Raw genomic sequence first — 26,696 nt, forward strand, 5'->3', positions numbered from 1 at the left:
TTCCTTATATGGAAACTCTGGTCAAATCCACTTTTTATTTTTACTCTCGCTGTCCACCAGAGTGCGCTGAATCCCACAGGATTATTGCAACTTTTATTTTTCTGTCCAGAACCTGTGGCTAAATCAGAGGAAGAAGAGATTAGTGTGGCATTTATTTTTTTGTAATTACAAACATAACCTTATGTCTAAATTTACCCCTATCTCTATTGATAGGTGCAGGCTCCCTAGGAGCTTGGGTGAATTTACTTTCAACAACTACCTCAGAGCTTCAAACTCTTGAGACCTTGAACATTTTTTCTCATAGTATTGTTCTGAACTTAACTCCATCCTCTTTGCTGGTACCTCTTAACCATGTCCCTAATGACAGAAAGCAACATCACAGTCACCATTCAGGGTGACTTATTGTCATGTTCACATTATATAGATTAACACAGACTGAGGATGTTTTAAAGCCTTTATTTCAGTTAATTATATATATCCATCCATCCATGCATTTTCTGAACCGCTTAATCCCTCATGGGGTCGCTCTGTATATATATATATTTTTATTAATTATATATTTTTCCACCACCAGCTAACAAAAATTGCAAACATTTTTGAAAATTGCATCAGACCAATAAAAAAGGCAACATTTTTCTTTGAGAACGTGGTGCTTAATGAAAAACACGTTTGATACTGGCTTAAAAGTTATTGTTTTCGAAGGGTACTTTTAAATGACAGACAAGCCTTCAAGAAATTTATATTCTAATTAATTGAATATGACTGCATAGCATTTTTATTTTTGGACGAATGTTTATTTTCCTATCCTTTGACCACACCATCTTCTATCAATTGACAACTGTGTCTCTTACATGGATTGCAGCTTTTAAGCTGTACAACAGAACAATTTCTTATTGTTTGGGGGAGGGGGGGGGTTTCACCTTAAGTAAAAAACAGTGATGCTAAGTGTATAACAAAAAGATCTTATACTGATAGAAATTATGGCCATCAAAGCAATTTCTACACTATCGAGCAACCCAGATTGATGTGTAGCACTCTACATTCTGCATATTATCAATATGGGCCTCAATCAATCCGTTAACAGAAAGGAGGGATATTCAGCAGAACTAGCAGAGCTGATTGGGTGAACCAGAGGTTTGTTTTAGCCAATCATGGTATCAAATAAAAATGTAAGCAGCATGCACCATTGGAAATCTCAACAAGTTACGCTGGCCAAGGCACTTGACGTTTTTCTTTCAAATAAGACATTGTGGATTCTAACAAAACAGACACCTATTTTACAAAACCAAGATAGAGGATTAAGCCAGGATTTTCCTGATATCCTGGCTTAATTGTGCCTGGACTCTGTTTTACAAAAGCAGTAACACATAAGTTACCATGGCAATTTATTTTTTGCAACTAGCCTGCTCCCTACTAGGCTAACATCCAGGCTTATTTAATCCTGGTGCCTTCTCTGTTCAATCATTGGTCACACCAATCAGAAACAAAGAGTTTTGTCAGTGATTGTTTCCTTATCTGTGTGTTTTTTTAAATCAGGCTGCATCGAAATGCTACTGTTACACACTAGTATTCAGTCAAGTACTCTTAACTATTTTTAAAATTATGATGGTAGTCTATACCATTATTACCTTTATTATCATCCATCTGGCCATTGTTACTGCTCAACTGTGTTTTTGAAGACTGCTGCTGTTCTGAGTTTGACAGAAAGGCCTTTGATAGACTATTGCATGTGTTAAGGGAATTAGAAAAAGTGACTGATTAAAAAAGCTAAATCTCGTCAATAAAGTCTGCCGTTACACCATTTTCCACAAAATTCTGCGACTCCAGAGGACGCCGTTTTGCTGATTCCTCTAGAAAAAAAAAGTGCATAAAATAAGCGATCCCACAGCTCCAAAAGGAAAACAAAACTATACAAACCATAAGCCTCAGTGACCTAATGGAAAGAATATTAGGTTATTTGACATATTTTTTTTTATCATGGATATGTAATTTCATATCAGATATTCTACATTAACTTCTTTCAATTTGTTTTAGAGTCTGATTAATGATTTAAATTCAAACAATATTTGTATTCATCATTTATGCCTTAGAGGCAAGGTTAATACTTTCATCTCTATGTCAGAAATGCATGCAGAACTTTAAATCAGACTTCAACTGCATATCTAGTAATAGTGTTAATTCATAGAAGGTAATCTTGGATAAACAGCCCAAAATATTTTTGGTTGAGATAATATAAGCAGTGGTATGAAATGGAAACAAAATATTGATCTCCTAGTTGCAATGCAACGGTTGGTGTATATAGTTCCTGATAAAAAATAAAATAATTCACATCGCAATACTAGATGTAATCCTACGGCTCTTCCATTAGCACACTTTATTTAACAATTCTTAAATATTGATCCATGGACTGTGAGGGGAAGGTTAGTGAGGTACTGTAACAGGACAATTGGAAAGGCAGCCTCTGCTAAATAAATTGCTCGTACATTGCACATATCTCAGTTTTGTTTAGATGAAAAGAGAAAGAGACATTTTTCTAGTCATTTACAATCTGTGATGGTTTTAATTTGTTGTGACCTAGTCCAGTAACCGCTGACAAAGTTTCAAATTGAAAAAAAAAAAAAACATTTAATTTTCCCCATTGCAAATGCCAACATTGTCTTTGCATGCTTAACAAAAAGCACATACAATAGTGTACACATATTATAAAGTAATTTTCCAATCATTAACAAAGTGCCTTATCTCATTTAATAGAACAAATAAATTAAATATACATAAATTCCCAACATACATATGAACAGAAGTTTTCTCTTGAAAACATTAATATTTTAGCAACTTTTCATGTGAATTCATGCCCAAGTTAAATTAATCTATTGACTTAACCAGTTTGTTCTTTCTGCTGCCAACATCTCAAGTAATACAAGCAAGTAGGCATTCTCATCTGACAGGACAGTTAATCATTCACCCTTTACATGCCTGAAAAGACAAATTATAACTTCAATAACTGTTCCGCCTTTTAGGCTCATTTCTCAGGAGATGTGCTGAAACTCAGGCGTGGCTGATCGGGACCTGCGTCAGTGAATTTGAGATGAGCGGCTGAAGCAAAAATTGGTCTGGGGTTTGAACTGGAAAAATTAGAAAAAGGGGAAAAAATTAAACAGAAAGTCAACTCAGTTGGGATCAACTTAACGGGGCCATGACAATAACATTGATTTTTGAGGTTTTGGGGGTATAATATGATCTATTGTGCACTGATGAAGTTGTGTGAATGTGAAAACCAAATACCAAAGCCAAAAACCTGCTCAGGGGCAGTCAGTTTTGTTGCTTTGCTCAAAACCAGTCAGATCAGAAAACAGTTTGTCTTTCTACATAATTGATATTCTCCAATCAGAGCACACCATCAAGCACCCCCCCCCCCCCCCCCCCCCCCCCCCCCCCCAGCTGAAGCACCAGCTATAAGCCGCCCTAGGATGTCTGACTGCATCACTCCTAAGGAGAGAAGCGGAGGAGTGGCAGCCCCAGATCAGCCTCCCTGTATCGGCTCGAAACTAACTTCACAGCGGTTATAAAAAAGGGGAGCTGATATGTTCGACAGTGGTCTTAAATGCATGAAGGTTACACTCACTCCCGAAAGACGAGAGAAACACAAAAGTGTGGCTGAAGTTAATTTATGGGGACTTTACTGAAGACGCTTTCCTGTGGGGGAATTCAAGTTGGGGTTTTCAAACAAACGCATAAGAAATAAAAAAAATAACTTCTGCGCAAATACAGAAGGTGGAGACCAAAATGCTGTTATCACCCATAAATTTATATAATTTCTAAATATTGCCAAATGTAAGACTAACTGAAGTTAATCCCCCGTCTGTGGCATGATTTTCCTGTCGCTGCCCAGGAGAGCCAGCCCTCTGCCGTAGTCACCGCGGTGAAGGGCTGGCAGCCAGCTTCATAATGTTTCTGTGTCACGGGTATGCATACAGCGAGTTCTACGGTGTGCTAACACGATGAAGAATTGGATCCCACTATATATTCCTGTGTCACGGCAGTTCTGGCAGCGAGCTGTGGTACCGTGATGGAGCTGGCCCCCAGCTGCATCAGTGCAGCCGCAGTGAGCTCCCCGCTGTGCCGCGGACTACGTGGCTATTTATTTCAGTCCCACTGTTGAATCACGCCTCCAGGTTAAAGCAGTTGCTCAGCTTGGTCTCGCCTGTACGACATCCTGCAATGTCGGACGGGGGGGTTGGGTGGATGCTGCGTTTGACCCGTTTTCCAAATATGGCTGTAGCCACTCTGAGTGAAGTCATCTACAGAGCTGCATATCATCAACGCCACCAACCCTTTTACTGAGTAGGGAAATCTGGCCTGACAAAACACCAAGCTGATTCAATATTTTGAAACGAAACTCTGAAGAATTTATACATGTACCAATATCAACTACATGAAATGATTTATACAGTGATGTCATGGCCCATTTAAGAATTACAGAACAAACTGGTAGTTTAACTGCATTTGGTCCTTAAAAATTGTTAGATGTGGACTTCAAGAAACAACCTTGTTTATTTCAAACAAATAGATGCACTTCCTCTCGCAAAATGAAGACCTTGTCAAGACGTGGTTAAAACATATATCTGTTGGCTGATTCTAGCAGTAGGAGTTAAGTATAATGATGAGACTTTGCAGAGCTTACCATCCATATAAGTCAGAGTAGCTAGAAGGGGTTGGTCAGGAGACAGATAGGTTGTATATTGTAGATCTTCCATCAAAGATGGATTAAGCTGACCAGGACCAAGAGAATTCATCATGGATGAAGAGCCTTGAATTGGGCTGATGTGTTTCTTTTGACGGGCTCGACAGTTCTGAAACCAAACCTGAACATGGAGATCAAATTTATGACAGGTCAAGACAGGTAGTTATTTTTGGTTGGAATAATACTTTTCAGACATACATTTCTGAATCATATTTGTATTATTATAACTCAGCAAACAAAGAGATGAACACTTATAAATGCATGTTAATGCACAAACATGTGTGAGGCTGTAGGGCCTGTTAACAAGATGGTAACTGGGCCCCGTTTCAGAAAGGCCAATCTACCCTGAGTAGAAAGCAGCTACTCTGAGCAGTTCTACCTTATGCCGTCATACTCAGCGTTTTCAGATTCAGAACAGGTGATATCTAACATGACTCTCGCCAGATGGATTCCATTCCACAAAGCTCCACACATCCATCTGGAGTCACTGCCACTGGGAGGGATTTCAATACCACATAAAATGGACGAGCCAACCAGGATCGTCGGGCAGGATTTTTGTAGATTGGTATTTCAGAGAAACAACTGCTTGGATTCAGACAACAATGGCAGCTCGCAGCGAGGTACCAAGCAGTAACATTGATGCTGCTATTTCAGTGTTGTCCAATCTACAGAATATTAATTATTTAAAAGAGAACCAGAGAACGGCTTTGAAGGCTTTTGTTAGTGGAAATGATTGTTTCACCCCTCTCCCGACTGGGTTTGGCAAGAGCTTGATCTTCGCAAACGTCAGCGTCACGGGTTGGTTTCGATGCGAGTTGTTGAAGTAACAAGTCAGTAAAGATGATGAACAAGTAGTTTATCCAGTCATATGCAAGGATTTTTGATGAGGCCCCGCCTTCTGCAATGCATCCCCAATTGAGCAATCCCAGGTGGATGTGTGAAGCTCTGCAGAACTACATCCATCTGGTGAGAGTTCGATTAGGTGATATCAGGTAACTAAACTCAGCATCCAAATCAACCCAGAGTTAAGTGCGAGCATGACAGAAACCCTCATTAATGGAACGCAAATAATACAACTCACCATGGAAATAGCAGGAAATAAGAAGCATCAAAGTGCGCGTTTCCCGCAAGTGGAATTAGTAATCTCTAATGACGCCATATGGAGAATATCAAGACATAATCAACAAAATGCTGGTGAAGATTCTCAGTCATCCAGGTCATGGTCATTCCAAAAAAAAATTTGGAATAATCAACAAAAACAAACAATGCTGCTGATGCCAAAACAAACTTGAGTTAGCAGCAGAGAATTACTAAAAATAAGTCAATGCATGAGTGATATGAGAGTTATTTGACAGAAAATTAAAGCTGTATTCTCACAATGCACTCATTCAATACCCCAATGGGGGGGTGGGGAATTGGAGCACTGGTTATGCGTCTATAGGTCCAACCTGACAGGCATAGACAGGACATAACAGAAAATCAAGATGAAGAATGAAAACACAGTTTAATCAGGTAAGGTCCAGTTATAAGTTTTTCTTATGTTATTTATATTGTACAGTTGAAGTAAACGTGCCATTATTAAAGTGAAGAAATGTGGCATAGCCCTAATAGTGTTGATTAATGGAAACTAAAATATGCAGTATGAATTGATAATTTGAGTTGCAAGTCTCATTCTGTGTAGTTCATTTATTAATCTTGTAGGTCTCAGACTATGGAACACCTTTAAACGCTGAGTGCAACCATAGCATTCCTGACAGTGCGACATATTATATTGTTGCTTTTGAAAGATTTTCTGCATCACCTACGATATTAAAAAGCTGCCGTTGGCATGAAAACAAAGAGCAGCACAAAGAAATTGTTCCGAACTGAGAGCGTCCCCTCGTTATAGGAGCGATGTCCGGGCTGAGAATATTAAGATAAATCAATGACAGCGGCAGAAAAAGGTAACACTTTAAAATATATCAATCCCAAAATGATAAGACATTTAATCGTGACCCGATCAGCCTCAACCAAGATTTCTGTGGAGTATTTGCACTCCGGGATATAGGCTCCTCCCGAAAAGGACACGCCTTTTCTGACACTTTCTTGTGCAGATCTCAGCTAAAAAAGTAGGAAACACTCAGGGTTAGCCCAAACAACTCCGCTCGGTTGCAGGGTTGTTTCACGGAATAATTTGTTGTCAGAATTTGACTCAGCGTAAAGTTTGACTTTCTGAAATGGAAAAGCTAGGGTATGCAGGAATTTACCCCAGAAATTACTCTAAATATCCACTAACCCAGCTTTCTGAAATGGCATCATGAATGGTTGTTACCTTATCTTTTTTTTTTTTTTTTTTTTTTTTTTGCCTTACTCAACTAAGCTAAGCACACAAATACCTTTATTCTCAGACTGAGCATGTGTGCAAAGGGGGAAAACAGATCTTGCCATTTAATTTATATTTATAAAATCACCTGAATTACTCTGCGGCTGAGACCAGTCCTCTCTGCCAGCTTCTCCAGAGTCTGGGCATCTGGGTTATTATCTTTAGCAAACTGGGTTTGCATCACCTAAAGACATGGAGTAACAGAGAACCTTTGGTAAAGTAGGCATGATAAACACTGATCAGGACCTACTAAACATATGTTTGTTGGGTCTTTAAAATTATCTGTAGTTACATCTAAGAACAAGCAAAACAATTCTCTGTAGCAAGTGGTTTGTAATACCTAGAAAGGCCTCTTTATACATTCAGTAGTGCCAAGAAAGAAATGCTCTGACAGAAGGTATTGCACAACGGCAAAAATCTACATTTGACACAAAATTGTTGCCGACATTGTGCACTTAAAATCTGCATCTGAGCATGTTTAAATAACAGGAACACCTAATGGATGCATTGCATCAATCAATAAATTTACCCTGCCCTTGACAAAAGGGTTTTATAAACGACTACTAACAAGTCAAAGTACCTGTAACTGGTCTGCAGTGAAGCTGGTCCTGGCCCTCTTTGCTGGGCGGGCAATAACGCTCGAATCATCTTGACTGGCTGGGTCATCATCTGATTTTGGTTGCTCTTTAAAAAAGACAAAACACAATGGAAAAATTGCAGGGGGTGCAATTACTTTAGCAATCCTTATTAAAGATATTTATCTTTTAGTTGGTGTGAGCACCAACAGTTTCTCTTAACTTGACAAAGAAGCATAACACCATCTATCTGTATATGCTCACCATTCTCCTTAGCACGTTTGAGATTCTCCATCATCATGTCATAGTGAGCTCGACAGAAGACCCTGTTCTCAAGCAGTCCACATTCCTCTCCAGTAGAGAGCTGCCGCTTGCAAGAGGAGCAGGAGAAACATGCTAAGTGGAATGTGCTTCCTTTTGCACGGCGCACCCAATCTGTAGAATGGATGTTACGGCCACAACGTGCACAACGAGTGCCATACCTCCTAAAAATAAAAAAACAACAAGGGAGAGAAATGGTAAAAATATCTTGTCAGGTAAAAATTCCTTCAATTTTTCTTTTTTTTTTCAAGTTTCATACTTTCTTTACAGACTCAGTCATGGAAATTATTTTTTTTTTAAAGTAAACATTTATGAAAACTTGTGCATAGCTTTTGATAAATGCACAGACACATTTGATAAAACATGTTTTTGAATATAGAAAGAATAAAAATACAATTGTTAGACCCCATATTTGTGATTTTTCAAGACAAGGTTAAACCTTTCTTCCTCTTAATATTTAAACAATGTTGTTAATGAAAAGTATTAAAACAAGTGCTGGGAATAACATACCTGAAGTAGTCAAGTTTGCAGAAAACCTGTTTGTCTTTCACATAACAGCTGACGTGTCGCCCCAGTGATGCTTTACATACACTGCAAGCTAGACAGCGGACGTGCCAGCACAAGTCGCTCACCTGAACAGGGAGAAAATGGGTGAAGTTTCAATTCAACAGTACCCACATGCTACATCGAAAAGAAAAGAAACTACAATTTAACAATATTGTAGTTGGGGTGGTTCTTTAACACAATAATTCAATACTGATGTTTACAGTATTTTACTGATTTTCTGCTTCAGTTAGTGTTGTCATTATCAACAATGGTGACAGTGAAGTAATAATTAGGACCTTGAGAAGGTATCTATCCACAATTTCCAGGCCACAGGAGGTGCACAGGATCTTCACATCCTGGGAGGTAGCTGGAGGGACAGAGGAAAAGGAAGAAGAGGAGAGAGAGGAAGGAGAGTAGCAGTCGTCTTCAAAAATATCATCAGCCCCAGATGAACCCTGTTGGTGACAAGTAACCATTAAATGAGAGTCTTTACTCAAAAAAAGGAAACCATAGCTCTCCACTTCATGTTAACGTTTCATTTCCAATAAAAACATTTTTTCCTAGTAAACATTACATCATTGTTTTTAAGCAAAAAAAAGCACTTATGTGTTAATTGGAAATTAAATGTTAACCAGGTTGACAACTGGCCCTTTGTGAGTGTTTAATGCTCAGTTAAATGACAGAAAGTAACATATTTATGAGTTTGCGCTGATAAACCAGGTGGTTATAAAATGTGAGTCTCAAAGAAAAAAAAAACTGAAGTTTCAAGGTTTTGCTTTGTTATTCGTTTGTCGGTTGCTTTGATTTTTTTTTTCAATGCATCATAGCTTTTTTTTCCCCCCTTCTTTCCTCTTTGTACTTCAGAAGAAAATATAAACATTTATTAAAACCTTTATCCATCTGATCATGTAGGCTTTAAATGTCCATTAAATAAGTCATTCAGATTTGTAAAATTGTACAATACATGCCATTATCCTGTTTAGAAATGTGTGCAGATATAGGTACTTCCAATTGATTAAGATACAAGTTGCAAAATATGTGATGTTGTGTTGCGGGTTTAATTCAATATACCAGAAAATTGTTAGAACCCCAGTAATGCATTAATGGAAAGTGCTAAATCATTATACTTTTTAAATTGTTGGATTTTAATTAAGTTAGTAAACATCAAACGTTTGTTGGAACTAATTTATCTGGTTGTCTTCTAGCTATTAGATTTTTATAATTTCACCTCAGAAATATCTTTGTACTATACCCAAATAAAATGAACTACAAATCACTAAGTAATTTTCATTTTAAATAAAATATGATGCCCCAGAGCTGACCAAGCAATACTCTAATGCAAAAACACAGGAGAATCTTAGCTATAAATCACTTCAAAACATGATTAATGTTATTTCAAAAAAAGGAGAGGGTGGGGGGAAATCAATAAAAATCCATACTGACTTCTCAAAAAAGTTTTTGAATGTCAATGTGTGCAGGTTTTTCTTAATTGGATGCAAATAATTTGACCTTTTTAAAATTTATTAAGATTATTTTTTTTTTTACATTAATGCAATTTTTTATTTGTGACATTTGTGAAGTGATTCAACATGACATTTTATTTCAGAGATTCTCATGTAAGCCTACATTGTCTTCAGATACAGAATCATGACTTGACATATAGCTGTTTAAATCATTAGCCTGTAGCTACCATTTTAAAATGATTGTGATTTGATGTACAATATTCCCCATATTTAAGTTACATATAATTATGCAAGCCTCCGTGAGGGAGTAACACTGACCTAAATGTTGCTATGAGTAGACCATCTCTGTGGACAAACGTGCATCTTAGTTGATTTTTGAAAATATTTTAACAGTTTTTTAGTCTAGAGAAAAACGTAATTGAAACAGACCGAAAAAAGTTAATAACCAGAGCTACTTTCAGCCTGTTTACCAAGCACATTATTTGTGGCTATATATACATACATACACACACAAACAAAAACGTCCTGAATGTTTGTAACTTTGTATTACATTTCAGAAGCGCTCCCTTGCGCGAGCAACCTTATTTTGCTCACTTTCAGTCTCTCTCTCCAAATATGTGGAGAAAAAGTTGTTAATTTGATATTGGAAACACCTACTGTGTCGTAAAAAGCGGACTCTTGATGCAGCTGAGAGAAAATTGCTTCCGCTGTCAGCGTCTTTCCCTCCGACATGGTGACTGCCACAAGCCCCCGCAGCGACGCACCAACCCTGAACGAGCATAAGCCGGCGTCCTCCTAATATTTCCTTCACGAGCCCGGTCTCCTACATTAATAACGACCAACGCAGGAAAACGAAAAAAAGTTTTGAAAACGCTTTATCACTGTCGTTTATGAATAATAAATGAATGGCGTTATGATACTTGAGACACTGGCCCAATAAACAGTGCCGGCTTATTTACTTTACTAGGGTCGATTTGAAAAAGTTTACCAAATCGGTTTGAAGTGGCGTACAATGAACCTGCAGCTTCACGCGCAGCTGATTCTCATCGTCACCTGATTGTACTCTACCACGCACGTGCATGTGATGAACGAGCCATTAACCAGGAGTGTTTATCACCTGGCGAAATGTCGCCTTTAAAGACTTACTCTCATCTCTGATTTCAGTTCACATGCTGGTTTTCTTTCCTCACATATCTGTTTTTTTTTATCTTTGCCGTTTTTCTTTTTTGGCAACCCTTTACATGAAAACAAGGTCACGCGCCTGTCACCTACATTTAAAAACACCCATTAACTTATTTCTACGGCATTCGATACCTTGTCCTTTTTTACTGAAAGAAGACAATGGCAAAAACGTCCAATGAACTGCGACTTTGTACACTCGTTTGCATTTTGTAAGGCCCGACATGTTCTTATCATATAAATATATTTTAGCAATTAATTTTCTGCTGGAAAATGTTTTGCTCCTACTTTATATTGCGTCATTAGCTTTTATATGAGCAGAGTTATGAACCACCCATTAACGGTATGTCCAATATTAATGATAATAATAAACACATATTTACTTTTCTTGTATAATAGCTATGAATTAAGACATATGTAGTTAATACAAATTTGTGAATTAAAGTCGTTGTATGACCATGGACCGGAAACACATTAGAAAAAAGCTCACTTTATGATTTTTTTCATACACTTACCACGCTGGTAGAGATGGAGTTAAACATTTGCGTCCAAGATGGAGGCCAATCTTCTCCCTTAGTTTGTGCCTGACCTTGGCAGCGGAATACCTGTCCAGGGTGCTGTTTGTGGAGGTTAGTCCGCCAGGCACCCGCTTCTTGGAGTGGCTTCAACTCACTGATTGCCGTAAGAGCTAAACTATGTTTTGTCTAGTGCACCTCCCACTGCGGGGCCCGCCCTGAAGCATCAGTTTCACATTTACAGTCTTCTCGTCATATAAGCCACATAGAAATCAAGACTTTCTATTTAGAACTTTTTTATTACGCAAATGTTACGTTGCATTACAGAGTATAGCTCCAAGAAAAAGTCCTGTAACAACAATGCAAAGCTGGCAAGATTGGATGGGGCCCAAGCAGCGACGGCACCAGAGCGCATTATGTGTGTGTGTGTGTGGGGGGGGGGGGGGGGGGGGATCCCAAAGAAAATGTAAACTGCATGCTACTGACTACTGTTTTTAATGATTTAACAAATATGAAAGAAGCTCAAATAAACCACAAAAGACCTCTTTATTAAAGTGGAAAATATGACAGATAATCCTGGACCTTCCTTGGGCCCTCATCTTGTTATCAGTATTAATATTTCACTTACTACTACTGCATAAATAAAATGGTATCTTTGTTTTATTTTTTTCTAAAAACTGTATCTTTGTTTTATTTGTTTATCTCAATTTACACATATTGTTCAGAAAAAATAAAGGAATCAATTATGCTGCGATAGCTGCATTTGTGATCGATTACTGTGGCTTCTTTCTTTCTATTACTGCGCCTTTAAACAACCCAGAGCAGTGTGTTTTGAATCAGGACAGAAATGTGGTAGAGTAGAGGAAGGCTTACTTTTGAACTTACTGTGTAGATGTGTTAAATGTTCACCCTATATTGCACACAACCTTCTGTCAACAGAGAATTACTGGCTGCAGGAATGAAAAGTAATTTGGTGATCTAAATTACCTTTTAATGTTTGTAGCTACTCCAGGAATAAATGCTCTGGTTTTCACCAAACCAAGCACGATATCTATTTCACATTTTGGTGCAAAGCTAGAAGCTCCAGGGTTGCTATTATTTTCTATTTTAGCCAGAGCTTTTAGGTCTACCTGTATATCAGGTGAAAGTTACTCTACCCTGTTCCTCAGAGGACCCTAAAGCTTTTTTGAGTTGGGTGAATATATGACTCAATCGTTTTTATCGTAATTTTGTAACCATAATGACATTTTTAATATTTTTTACAAGTGATCCGTAACTTACAATCAGCCCATTCTGGACCAGCATTCGGGTTTTACTGCTAACTTCAGACTGAGTTACGCCACCTCTTCCACATGCTCTTGGCTCCGCAGTTGCTCTGAATTGAGATGTGTCCTTTTACTGCGGCCCTGTTTTAGTAACAAACAGCCGTGGACCGCCAGTCCGTCCATGCCTGCGCGGCTAATTGCGCGGCTGTGGTGTCGCGTGTGCGCAAAGAACCATTTTTTTTTTTTTTTTACTCATTGTCAGGTTGTGGTGGAGCGGGGCACTGTGACAGACTGGTGACCTGTCCAGGGTGTACCCCAACTCTCGCCCATTCGCAGCTGGAGATAGGCACCAGCACCCCTCGCAACCCCACAAGTGACAGACGTTTTAGGAAATGGATGGATGGATGGATGGATGGATGGATGGATGGATGGATGGATGGATGGATGGATGGATGGATGGATGGATGGATGGATGGATGGATGGATGGATGGATGGATGGATGGATGGATCGGGTAGGTATAATAGAGCGGTCGATTTGGTTCACTCTTCCCAGTGGCTTGTATGTAGTGTCTGGCCAGCGGCCCGAGTGACGCAAAGCTTTTAATCCGACCGATCAAATTACACGGTAAAGGAGCAGCAGGTTCGCGTGAATGCTTTTTTTTCTGCTAAAGGTGTGGCGCAGATCCGGGGCCAGTTTGATAGACATGAGAGCTCACAGAGCAGGCATGATGGCCTCGATTTGATCTGACTTTGGATCAGATAAACAACCCACCGGAAAAATATGACTCTATAGTCATATGGGCTCGGGATGGGGGTTATAAAGGGGGGGGGGGGGGGCATAGTCGTTTTCAGGGGCTCCTGAAGGGGTGCCCACCATGCACCCCCACTTCCGCTGCCATTGGGCCCAAAGCAGAATTTAATTTGGGATCCATTTCCAACTTCGCATGTGCGCCCTGTTGGCTGGACTTTGCCAAGGGCTTCAAGTTTTTAGGTCCTCAAAATGTATTTATTTATTTATGACTGTGGTGTTTTGTTGGATTTTCATACATAATAATGATGTCTTAGGCTCCAACCTAACCTTCAAGCAGATGCACCAGTGTTTATCTTTGAGTAGTTTTTGTCTTTGGTTTGTTTCAGTGGCATCATGTGGTATTAAAACGCTACGTAGTTACTATAATGTTTGGGTATAGATTGAGACATTTCTTCAAATGAAGCTCTGTTTATGAGGGGCTTTTAGGAAAGACCCAGTGCCAGATGTAAAGATCGTTTTGGAATACCTCTTTTATGTGGATAATACATATACCCTGAAGTTCATGTGTACCTAACTTGCATTTACATCCAGCTGCAGCACAACTAATGTTGTTTAGTTGGCTGTCAACACCTGAAATTTTATATTCACTAAGCCAACATTAAAACTTATCACAGAAAAAAATGCCACGACAACCTTTAATTATATTTCTGGTTGTGATTTAGTCTAAAAGGGATGTTGTATTTCTTTGTTTGCAAAGCATTTAAGAACTCTGCTTTACCACTGACAGAGACTGATGCAGAAATTCAAAGTTAATTGTACACTACTGTAATAAACATGTGTACTTCATCATGGTTCCAAAAGGGCCCTTTGGTGCCTGTAATTCAGCTTGGAAACAGAACAAGTCCAGAAACAATTTGAATGTCTGTAGTTGTTACATAGTTTCCCTTATTTAAAGAATTACTCCCTCCACTCTGAAAAAATTTGATCATTTTTAAAAGAGCCTTTCCTGTGAGAGGCATTTAACTTCATGTGCTCAGTTAGATTGTTTTATCAGTGTGTTTCATCTTTTCCTCTGCTGCCATCAGGGACCTTGTGAAAGGTCCCATTTTGGCATCTCAATTCTATTTATTTAGACATCCACACCATCTGACTCCCCTCAGAAATTAACCTAAGCATTCAAACCTGGCTATTTTGTTATACAAAGAGCTATTAAACATATTCTTTAAACTACACATTTAAGAATTAATGCCCATAATAGTTTTCAAACTAATTAGGTTAAAGCATTGATCAAAGAATTTCTTTTTACATAAACAGGAAGTTGTTCCAATGTTAATAACATTTTATTTTAGAGATCACTAGTGCTGCATTTCTCAGCCATGGCACATTGCATAATTTTTAAGATCTTTTGAACTCCTGTTTCAACTATATAAAGCTTTACGCATGGCAGAATTTTCCTCTTTCTTTCATGATTTCTATATCAGAATTAAAGTTAAGATGATTGCCAACCAAAGAAAGTGGTCAGAAAGGGCTGAATAAAACGTTCTTTAAGATCACTTTGTGAATGTCAAGGAGAGAAGCAAGGTCGAGAATCCCATTGGGTTTTATCTGTGCTTTTATGAAACCCAATACCACAGGCCCCTCTAAAACTGGCCCTTTAAGATCAAACTTAGGAGCTTGGCTGTGGGGCACAGGGTGTGTTTGACCTAAACCAGACAAGCAACACCCTTTAATACTAAACTGAACACATTGGCACCACAACATTTTAGAATTAAATCATGTATCAAATTTAGATCCCGTAAATTCCTAACAATAGAATAAATTTTTTTCACATGCAATTTATAAAAATCTAACATTGTGCAAAAAAGTGTTTTTTTAGTGCTGACTGGGAGTGGAAGAGTTGAACATTCCAGGCTGGTCCAAAGCTCCAAGTGTAAAACTTACACTCTTTCTGGCCGAGTGGTTATTGTATTTACAATAACATTATGCACTGAAGGAAATCCAGCACTGCTTTAGATTTAGCAAAAAAAGAAAGCCCAATCATAACAAATAAGATGACCAAAACTTTAACCTTCTCACCTTTTGTGATATTACAACCACAATCTTAAATTTATTTTAGTGGGATTTTTTCTTTTTTTTGTATTCCAACATAAAATAGGGCATAATGGTGTAGCAAAAGTACCTTTGGGTTTTCTCTTTTTTGAAAACCACAGATCAAAATCTGAAAAGTGTGGTGTGTATTTTTTTATTCAGCCCCATTGAGTTAATAGTTTGGAGAAACGTCGTTCTATGCAGTTACAGAAAGAGATCTGTCTTTCTTTTGTTCGGGCATTTCTCCATCATAAAATTATTTAAATTAAAACCAGTCCATTGCATTGAGGAATGAATGTTCAGAGTCACTGTACTGTTCGAAGGTAAACCTTTGTCCCAATTTTGGCACTTTTTTTTCAGTCTCAATGAGGATTGCCTGTTATTTACCACAACATATCTTCCCATCAATTTTGACCAGCTTCCATCTTCCTGCTGACAGAATGATATTGCCACCACCATGTTTCACCATGTGAATGGTGCCTGTCACTAACCGATCTGTACCAGCAGCACGAGCCGTTACATCAGCTCATTTGCCCACGCGCGAACAGAATAACTTCCGGGTCGCCAAAAAATTACGTAATTACGGTACTGAAAATACTTATTTCTCTACTTAAATCATTAAACAATGCTAAACTATATAATATAGAAAATATTCAAGACTTTTCTGGAACAAATGTATGCGTTTTAAATTTTCTCCATTGTATTGCTTGACGTCATCATCGGATATGCTCAGAAGTCCAGCAATATATTATTGCGTAACGTTTATCTGTGTTGTCTGAATGCACTCTATTTGTTTTATTATTTGTTAAAACAGGACTGGAAAAAAATATTTTCATCCTTAATAATAAGGTGAATTTTGTTATACAAATAATCTTGTACTAAAAATTTGTTTTATTGGAAAGTTAAAATTATCAATTGAGATTTTAGCGCCCTCTGGTGTACACATCATAAACAAGAGAAGACCTCGTCATTATAGTAGCCGCATTGTTTATTTTTTACAAAAACCGAACAGGAAATAGAAAAAAGAACACATAACAAAACCAAGTCATACATTGCCAAAAAATGGCATCGGCGCAACACTAGTTAAAAGTAATGATGTCCAAACATTGCGCTCATGTCAACTGCTCCATTGTTGGTTGCCAAAATAAACATGCAAATGTTTTCAGTTCACCTGCATCTTTGGACCAAACTACCAGGGAGCAGTGGATTAAGTCAATCTTTGATAACAATGTTCCGGTGACTTTCCCTGCAACTCCTCATGTATGCGCTTCACATTTTGCACCCGAGTGTTTCGTTAACTTGGAACAATACCAGGCAAAGATGGCATCAAGCTTGCATTTGGAGAAAGGGGCGATTCCAACAACCAGGGACTCATCTGCAGTGCAGCCGGTAAGTGTTGTTCCTTGTGTAACATTTGACCTACTGTGTAACCGGGAAACGTGGGTAAATGAAACATGGCAAACTGCTAATGTTGCTAATGTGACATCCCCATGTAAGATACACATTTCTAGCATTGTAGTTTAAAATCTCCTAATTTCATTGCTTTGCTATGTGGATGTTCGTAAACTGCTCAACATGTTTGAATGTGCCTGAGCAAAGGATACCAGGTTATGACTGCTTTAACATGCAGTCGCTCATTTGGCCTCTAAAATAGGCTACCATAAACACAAGTTATGGAGACCAGCTCACACTGCTATGCTCAAATATCACTCTGACCCTCTGCGTACACACATACTCTGAGAGGGAGACAAGAGGAACAAACTAGCTGTCTCTGCTGGGAGGACAGAGTAGTTGTTGGACTTAACTTATCTGTCTAACACAAAGCCTGCAGCCTCCACATCCATTTTGAATCCCTGCTCCCTCATGAATTGTCTCCACTCCAACTGGTAATAATAGCTGCAAAGATGTAGACTCTTGTTTTCTCCCGGTTATTACTTCTTTTTTTTTCTTGGTTACTTTCTCTTTCCTCCCGCTGGGCAAAGAGTATGAATGGTCCTCCATTTCAACAGGAAACGACAAATAGAATGATCTACGGTCATCTTTGCTTGTTTTATACTCCTTCTCCATGACAGCACGTCTTCATATAGAAGACTTATAGGGAAAATGAGTATGCATGACAAGTTTGGCCCTTTTCAGCTACTGTAATCAAATATGGCAACGCAACATGGCGCCTTCTTGTGGTTGCATCACCACCTATATATAATCTACTAATTCTAAATTTTGAGAATGCTTTCATTTTTGTTGTGATGTTATTAGACTTTGCTAGAATGTGTAAAAAAAAAAGAAGCAGTACTTGATTTTTATTCAATCAAAGTCAAATTAGTTACACACTGGCCCTTTAAAATTTTATTTCTGAGGGGGAGAAAAATGTAATCACGTACCCTTTTCTTGTCACGGCACAATTATAAATGACTTTGTTGCTCTTTCACATAAAAATCCCATTAAAATACATTCCCTTTGTGGTAGTAACGTCACTACATGGAGATTCCAAAAGATATGAATATTTTTGCAAAGCACAGCATTTTTCTTTACATTAAACTTCAGCCTAATAAAGCTAATTAATCTAAAAATGATTGTGACAAAACAAAGTCACTCAACTTTGTGGAGCAGTGGTTTACCATAATTTCATTGTGATGGGAAAAAAAACAAACAAATAACAAATCTTTACACATACATTAGGATCCCAAAATCTCTGCTGTTGTTAAGCCTGTAGCAAACCTTTCAACCACACTGTTTTCTAATTGTAGACAAGGATGTGTGATTGGAGACTGGCGACCTGTCCAGGGTGTACCCCGCCTCTCACCCAGTGGGCGCTGGAGATAGGCTCCAGCAACCCCCGCGACCCCATGAGGGATTAAGCGGGTCAGAAAATGGATGGATGGATGGATGGATGGATAGATGGATGGATGGATGGATGTGTGATTGAAGGCAAGACAATGAAAGATAACCAAACTCTATTTCCCGATATGAACGTGACATTCAAAAATGTTCTTTTTCTAAAAAAAATAAATAAAAAAATCTTATTTTTGCCACAGTTATCTTTCTGGATTTTATATTTATAAGCATTGTTACAAACAGCAATTCACCTACATCTTGGAGGACATGCAATTACTAAAGTCTCGAGTCAGCCTAATACACAGATCGGATTATTTGATTTACAAGGGAAAGTTACATGAGATTTAGGGTATTAGGTGAAGATCTTTATTTATTTATAAAGGATTCTGCTTTAAGACAGCTACATTATGGACTTCTACCCTCTTCTTCTCTAGAGAAGAGGGAGTATTAAATTAATCAATGTTATCCAGAGTGAGGTGTTTCTATAAATTCTCTCTTCCAAAGCAAGGCAGGGTGAGTTAATCTTTTTAGCTCCAGTCAGTCTAATTTAAAGTGCTGGTCCTGGGAACAAAGAGTGAGCTAGTCTCTGATTACTGGATGGCTCTACATAGTTTATACCTTATCAGAAATTTTGAGATGCGTTTGCGCCCAAGGCTACCCGTTGCCGTATGGACCTATATTGTTGCAAACAGGAAGCCAGTGCTGTGATATAAGGAACTATGCAATGAGATCTGATTTCTTGGTGTTGGTCAGAACTTTTGCAGCCGGATTTTGAATAAGCTATAGATGCCTTACAAAGACTAGTCGAGACAGCATTACAGTAATCTAACCTATTACAAATGCAAGCCTGCAGGGGCACTTGTGGCGCAGCAATTAGTGCGACCCGTATATGGAGGCCTTAGTCCTCAATGCGGTCGACCTGGGTTCGAATCCGACCCGTGGTCCTTTGCCGCATTGTCTCTCCCCCCTTCCTGTCAGCCTACTTTCAGAAAAATCGAGCCATTAGAGCCGCAAAAAAAATCCTGCCCAAAAAAAAATAATAAAAAAAAATGCAAGCCTGCATCAGTATTTCTGTGTCCTGTGCTGATGTAAAACGTTTTAATCTGGCAATCTTTTTAAGGTGATAGTACTGAGAGACTTTATTTGGTTGTTAAAATTCGTTTCTGAGCTCATGATGAGACCCAGACATTTACATGTGCTGTGATCTTAGCACCATGGTGATTAGTTGAGGTGAAATTTCTAACCTCACATTTTCAGAACCAAAATCAATGACTTCAGTTTCTTCTCCATTAAGATGGACAAAATTCTGACCCATCCACTTGCAGGAATTTTGGACTCTCTTACTTAGTGACTTAAGTGGACTATGATCAAGTGGTGACCAAAGAACACACAAAAAAAACGTTTAATATTTTTCCTAACAAGTTTACGATATTCCTTTTTTCAAATTAATGAGATTTTTAGTATTATGAGAAATATCAGTTTTGCTGTTTTGACTAGAATTTTGAAGATCTGCATAAAACCCAGAAATAACTATTGCTGATTAATAATGGATATAAGAATAATATATTCATGAGAGAAGAGAGTCAGATAAACCAGTCACTATCAACTATAGTTGCTATATGTATTGAATAATTTCCTTGCTTGATGGCTAATGTAATAGTTTTCAGGTTTGCCTTGAACATGTTTGTCTCAGTAAGCCCCAAATATAAGTATCTGGCAGAACCAATGTTGTAGTGACAGAGTAAAAACTGATAGCTAGTTTATCTGTTCTCAAAGAATTTGGTATAAACTTAAAAATAAATACATGTTTAAAATTTCAATGCTTTCATTTGTCTGCAGAGCAAACAGATAATTGATCGTCACTGGCCTAGGGTGAATGCAATTCACACATACATGAAAGATGTTGAATTCAGTGATTAAAACTACAGTCTTCATGAAAGGGCAATGGTGGTAATCATCCCTGCATCTCCTGTAACATGCAGTGAACTGCTAATCTCTGATCAGACAGAGAAAGTGCAGAGGTGATGGTTGTGTTCACCAATCCAGTTGTTCTATTTAATCCAACGTATTTTAAATATGGACTTGCTCGTTCATCTATGTTTTTTGGATGGCTACAAGAGTTAAATAGAGTCCTTTCCCACCAATCACAATAGGAGGATGTTGACACTAACTACCATTCGACAAAGACTTTATCTCATGCACGCGCATTTAATTGCATGTAACATCTACTTCCTTTCATCTTCAATACATCTCAAACAATTTTAATATTGTGAAAAAGTTCAATACTTTGGGTCCCTCATTTCAGAAAGTAAAACTCATATCTGGCTTTATCACGCACAGGTAGAATATTTTCAAGCCTTTATTTCATGTAATTTTGATGATCATGAAAACCCAAAATTCACTTTCTCGGATGATTAGAATATTGCGAAAATAATTATATTTATATATATATATATATATATACTGTGTATATATATATATATATATATATACTGTGTGTATATATATACTGTGTATATATATATATATACTGTGTGTATATATATACTGTGTGTGTATATATATATATATATATATATATTTATTTTTTATTTATTTTTTTTTTACCAATTATTATAGGTTTGGGATGGTCGTACTACGTTTGCTCGGGTCAGCCGTTATAGCAGTGTGTGACAAGGAGATAGACAAGAGGGCAGGCTGCAGTTTAGCCAGGGGTGTGATTACTTTGTCTCTGCTGTGGTTCTCAATAAAGTGCTGGAACTTGATGGACTCACCGTTTCAAATAAGTTACTGGGGAATCAGTTCTCTTTATTACTGACAAAACACACCCGTGATGATTACCATGATATCTGCAGGTGTTGGTCCACTATGTTTTCAGTCCACAGTGAATTCAGCCGCCGAGCAGGAAGTTTCAGAGCACTTTCTGCTTTCTTCTGCTGTCAAACTTTATAGAATTGCTGATTTTATTTTCCAGCAGGATTAGCACCTACCTAAAGTGCTAAAAGAACCAAAAGCTGGTTCAGTGACCATGAAATTACTGTGCTTGACTGGCCAGCAACCTGAGCTTTAATACATCCCATAGAGATTTTATGGAGCATTGACAATTGTTTTTTTTCTTATGCAATATTGACATTTTTTGAGACACTCAATTTTGGGGTTTCATTATCTGTATGTCATGATCATAAAATTGACTAGAAATTGAAATATTGTGTGTAATGAATCTATATACAATATATGAGTTTCTCTTTCTGAATCGCAAAAAATATTGAACTTCTTAACATTCGATTTTTTGAGATGTATGTGTGTATGATAACCAAAACCAAAAGGCTTGTGCCATTTTCTGTGCTCTTTACTGCTTATCATCATGATGTCAAGGTTCGTGACCAGTGGCAGTGTTTGTTTCTGGGCTTGGTTTCCCTCTTCGGTCAAAAACATCCCAGCATCCTACAAACACACTTTTGTTTTTGCTTTAACGCAGCAGATGCTTTTAGTTTGGTCATGACATGCAGCGGCTTATCTCCCTACTTGGAAGTGTGACAGTACGGGTGTGTCGGCATCTGTGTGTGTGTGTGTTTGTATTTGTGAGGAAGTACATCTGAGATCGCTAAGCTTGATGTCAGGGTAAGTCGCCGGTGAAAGATGGCACTTGAGTGTGTGTGCTTTCTCCACTGTGTGTGTTTGACCGCTGCAACTGCTACTTTGGTGACCTGACCTCTGACAGAAATTGTGTATAGGCAGTGATGAGTATGAAAGGTACAACATATCTTGAAAATGGTGGTCCTTTCACACTATACACAATGAAATTATAGAAAATATTCTTCAATACCAGAACTCCAGCAATATTACTGTTACCTTCAAAAAACATCTAAGTGTAACTTCTCCTACAAATTGTTTATGGCAAGTTAAACTCCTGATGTCTTGTTCCTTTCATGCTCACAATCTCCTTTTTCATCTCAGTCGCAGAAACCCTTCACCACGACAACTACAGTAAACAGCGAGGATTTTTGGGCCTTGTGCTGCCATAAAGAACTTCAGCTGCAGCAGGGCCTGTTTGGATGAGAACCGGTGCCACATCTGGACCACATTAGCTTCAGTGGCCCGTGACTTCTATTCTGCCCAGAGACACGGGCAAAACTGCATGGAGAAGGCTTCCAAAAAACTTCTCAGAAGAACAGTTTTGTTTATTGAAATTTTGTTCAATGTTTTTATTTATCAAAATTTTGTTTATTAGAAAAGGTGTTGAATGTTTCAGTTGTCACAGCATTGCGTATAACTAGAAGTTTGCAGAAGAGTAACAATTATATAACGGCTTAATTTAGCTCATAACACTGGCGATGTGAAACTAGTTGATCCTGAAGAGCAGCAACTCTGACTTTGGTTCTGTGTCTGATCTCTATAGGGTATTCCTGGCACGCCGTAGAAGAAGCTCGATTTAACTGCTGGTCTCTGGAATCTTGTTCTGGTAAATTGGGGACATGCCTAGTGAAAGCAGTAGAGCACACCATATTGACAACAGCAAAACAAGGTTGCTCCGATTCAATTAAAAAACCATAGGTTTTCAATTATCTTCTTCTAAAAGCCACAATAATATTTTTTAAACAGGTGTTTCAGTTAAATTGTTGACTGATCCATCTATCAGTCATCTGTCACTTGAGCCAAGAGGCCAACAGAAACCAAGTCCATAATGATATCTCCCTTCGCTTCCCTACTGACCAACCAAACACAGGTCATGTTGACTAAGAAATGCCCAATGAGAGTATTACACAGTGAAGAAGCATATGATTTATTTTCTAATGATTTTTTTATGCTTTCATTTTTGTTTTGTTTCTTCTTTAAATTTTCTGACTTCTTCGTAATTATTTTCAAGTGACTCAGAGCAGATGTGGGGACCGGAGAGAGGGAAAATGCAATAGAAAGACACATCTGTTTCTTTCTGTTCTCCAAAGGTGTCTGTGCCCCAAAGTTTTTTTCCACAAACTGATATTGTAGCGCCGAGCATCAGCATGTGGGGGTCGTGATTTCTGTAGCGGTATGATGATTCAATTCTTTAATAGGAAATTATTACATTTTGTGATTGGGGGATTTAAGATGAGTATAGTCTCTGTTCAACCCTCGCAAAACACTCTGTACCTTCACTTTGACACCATAGTGAGTGTTTAGTAGAAAACAACTTGCTTTTACACATCTTTCTGCTGGGTTTGCATGCATTTGTGTTGACTAGCAGTTTTTTTTTTCATACCTGATTTGATGTGATTTTTTTTCAATGCAAACCTTCACCTCAGAGATGGCAGTACCTGTACATGACAGGCACACGGGGAAGTCTTTTTTTTGTCACTAATGTGTTGTAATACTAGGAAAACATTCTTTTTGATATTAAAACTCCAAGCAATAGTAGGCTGTTCTGTCCTCCTTGTTTTGAGGTTTTGCTCTGACCATGAGAATGTAACTTTAGCTTCAAAGCTTGGTCTGTCAGCTAACTGGCTAACAGAGTTAAACAATCTCCAATCTCATTTGAAAGCTTGCTTTTGGTGTTGACACAACACTTTCATCTCATTTCTGGATTTCCAACTGGCAAATACATGTATGTTACAGTAAAAAGTTTGTGCTAGATTCCCTCACAGGCTTCGCTGAAGGATCCACAACAGATGCACAATTAATGTAAAAAGAAAGTAGACCAACTTAAAGTATAACGGGTCTAAAATAATTCTAATTTAAACAATACATCAAAGATTTTTCACCACTTTAATACTTCTTTAAGAAAAAAAGTCAACGTGGAAAGGTTTTGTTGAGGCCAAGTGTACCCCCAAAGCTCTAAAAGTCTGTACAAAAGACAAAAGGGGTGTTGAACTCATTTACACCCAGTGCATTAAAAATAAAGTAACCATCAGAAAACTACTAAAAATTTAATCACAACAACAGTGTGTGACACATTTATTCTGTTTTTATACAGAACTGCTCCTGAACAAACTATACTTGCCTGACACCTAGTGATCTGTTGTTCCTCGGTGCCCTTCAATCAGTATGTCCAAAGCAATGTGTATTGACAGCTAGAAATGATGTGTCAAAAATGCACTGTACAGGTTATCTCTGAGTATTTTTGTTTGAAATCCCCTGGCCAGCTTGCTGCCAGTTTGTCTGTATTTACTGACTTGATCCCTTATGCCAAGCTAGTCTTTCTCAGGTTGATGTTAGTCGCCTCGCCGGCTTGTTGTTGTCACAAAAAAGATGGCAAAAAGGTGTCTTTGATCCTGACTTGAAGGGGTTTTTTTTTTTTAAGAGGCTAAAGGGATTCCCTACAAAGCAAACAGTCAGAACCCCAAGACCAGGAAACCAGCAGAGGTCAGGCAGGCACCCACCACAGGGACACCACACATCCACTCAGAGGACAGCAAGAGAGAGCCTGGGACAGAGGCCCCCCAGCCATGGGACAGGGGACCTTTAGGAACCAGGGGTGAAACCTTGGCTGTCACCTCTGGTTACGAGGCTCTGATCATGAAATTACAAGTCAGGTGCAAAATCCAGCGCCCTTGGCGGCAATATTTGCCATCAAGTATCTACGGTCACCGACAATGAATTTTTCATTTCTGTAGAGGAAATTTGACCTGTTCCTCTTTGCAGAATTGCTTTAACTACGTTGTGCTTTGATTCATTGTCTTGCTGCATAACCCAAGTTAAGCCTCAGTTTATGAACTGGTGGCTGGAGAATCTCCTTCAGGATTCTTTGCTAAAAAAGCAAAAGTCACAATTTCTATCAATCACAGCAATGTTTTTGGAAGTCCTGAAGCAATAAAGCACCCTCAGGCCAAAACTCTCCTACCACAAAGTTTAAGCGCCAATTCTGTCTGATCTTCTTTTTCTGAAGTGCTGCTAATTTTATGAGTCGCAGACCTTCCAAAACGTTTCACCTCTGTGTTTTCATATCACAGTTTACCTTTCTAAAAGTAAACTGCTTTTAATTTACAGAAAAGTAAATCAAAAGTTTACTTTTCTAAAAGTCATGGGAAACACAAAGTAGAAATGGCTTTTTAACCCTTTCCAAACAATTAGATATCAGTAAAGTTGTTTATCATCTGTTCTTTTCTTTAGAGTGAGGCATGATATGTTGTTTACCCAGCCTACTTCATGTTGTCGGTCAGGCTCTATTTCAGTGATTTCTTGATTCTTCTGATCTGGCAGCAATCAGCCCAGGGTGTGGCTTGTGAAATTCAACTAGACTCCAAAAAAGTTGATTCATTACAGTTGATTTATAACTTAACACGGGGGCAAACCTTTCAGCATACAACCTGCCTTAGTCAATAAAATTATTGTTTTGAAAGCTGCATTTTGTGTACATTTAGATTAGCTTTGACATTAAAATTAGTTTTGTGTGAAATATAAAAGTACTTTAAATAAGCAAACACATATGGGAGGAGGCAAATAGTTTTCCACAGCATTGCAACTACAAGTTGCAACATCAGATAGGGCATTCGATTGTTGAGCTAAAAAGTTGAGGCGAAAGAAATGTGGGGGGAAAATGTACAAGCCTTAGTATCCAGCTAAAAATAAAAATTACAAAACAAAAGATATTTTAAAAAAATTAAAAATTGGGTAATTGCTAAACTGTTTTCCCGAGCAGTTATTCAGTAAGTTATTGACATGCTGTATTTTTATATGAAAAAAGAATGCTCTGATAGTTATCTTTCATTAAAAGCTATATGACTAATCCTTGACCTTTTATTTTAGTAATGCGATGAGAAGGATATTCCTCTTTGCCCTCAGCTTTGGACCCTGTTAAATGTAACCTTCAGATCAAAGCGACGTCTGTCAGCCTGCTGACTAATGCTGCTAAAAACCAAAGGCTTTGACTCAGTTCTGTTATTGGAAAACTTTCATCACTTCATCTGCTGGGATACTGTTTATCAAATCATATCATAATCACAACAAACTCCTTTGTATCTTAAAGTTGACTTCAAAGGTGCAATAGGAAAAAATGTTCCTCATTCTTTTCTTTCTTTGTCGTCCCGTTATGTCTTTATTTACTACAACATCTGCACTTTCTTCCGTTGTTAATCTTT

The 26,696-nt window shown here is 38.1% G+C and overlaps 1 protein-coding gene across 3 annotated transcripts; it reads right to left on the reverse strand.

The window, feature by feature from the left end:
• Positions 1-2,828: 2,828 nt before the first annotated feature.
• LOC105940321 (LIM/homeobox protein Lhx8) lies at positions 2,829-11,837 on the reverse strand. Of its 3 annotated transcripts, XM_021308739.2 has the most exons (9): positions 10,968-11,062; positions 10,666-10,852; positions 8,842-8,912; positions 8,510-8,631; positions 7,943-8,163; positions 7,684-7,787; positions 7,192-7,287; positions 4,682-4,862; positions 2,829-3,122 (listed from the first exon to the last, which is right to left on the reverse strand). In XM_021308739.2, the coding sequence occupies exons 2-9, from the start codon at positions 10,787-10,789 to the stop codon at positions 3,046-3,048; spliced, it is 996 nt and encodes a 331-aa protein (XP_021164414.2). In that variant the 5' UTR covers positions 10,790-10,852; positions 10,968-11,062; the 3' UTR covers positions 2,829-3,045. The 3 variants fall into 3 exon arrangements, with proteins under 3 accessions (XP_021164414.2, XP_012738282.2, XP_012738281.2); XM_012882828.3 differs by lacking the exons at positions 10,666-10,852; positions 10,968-11,062 and adding an exon at positions 11,703-11,837 and having other exon boundaries at positions 8,842-9,000; XM_012882827.3 differs by lacking the exon at positions 10,968-11,062 and having other exon boundaries at positions 8,842-9,000; positions 10,666-10,961.
• Between the last annotated feature and the right edge of the window lie 14,859 nt (positions 11,838-26,696).

This window comes from Fundulus heteroclitus, unplaced genomic scaffold, assembly GCF_011125445.2.
Source record: "Fundulus heteroclitus isolate FHET01 unplaced genomic scaffold, MU-UCD_Fhet_4.1 scaffold_156, whole genome shotgun sequence".
Taxonomy (NCBI): domain Eukaryota; kingdom Metazoa; phylum Chordata; class Actinopteri; order Cyprinodontiformes; family Fundulidae; genus Fundulus; species Fundulus heteroclitus.

Coding starts and splice junctions, on each gene's coding strand:
- LOC105940321 (XM_012882827.3), bottom strand. CDS start 10,740: ATGTCGGAGGGAAAGACGCTGACAGCGGAAGCAATTTTCTCTCAGCTG. Junction 9,001..10,665: donor AGTCCGCTTTTTACGACACA/GTAGGTGTTTCC, acceptor TGTCACCAACAG/GGTTCATCTGGGGCTGATGA. Junction 3,123..4,681: donor TACTCTGACTTATATGGATG/GTAAGCTCTGCA, acceptor TAATTTTTCCAG/TTCAAACCCCAGACCAATTT.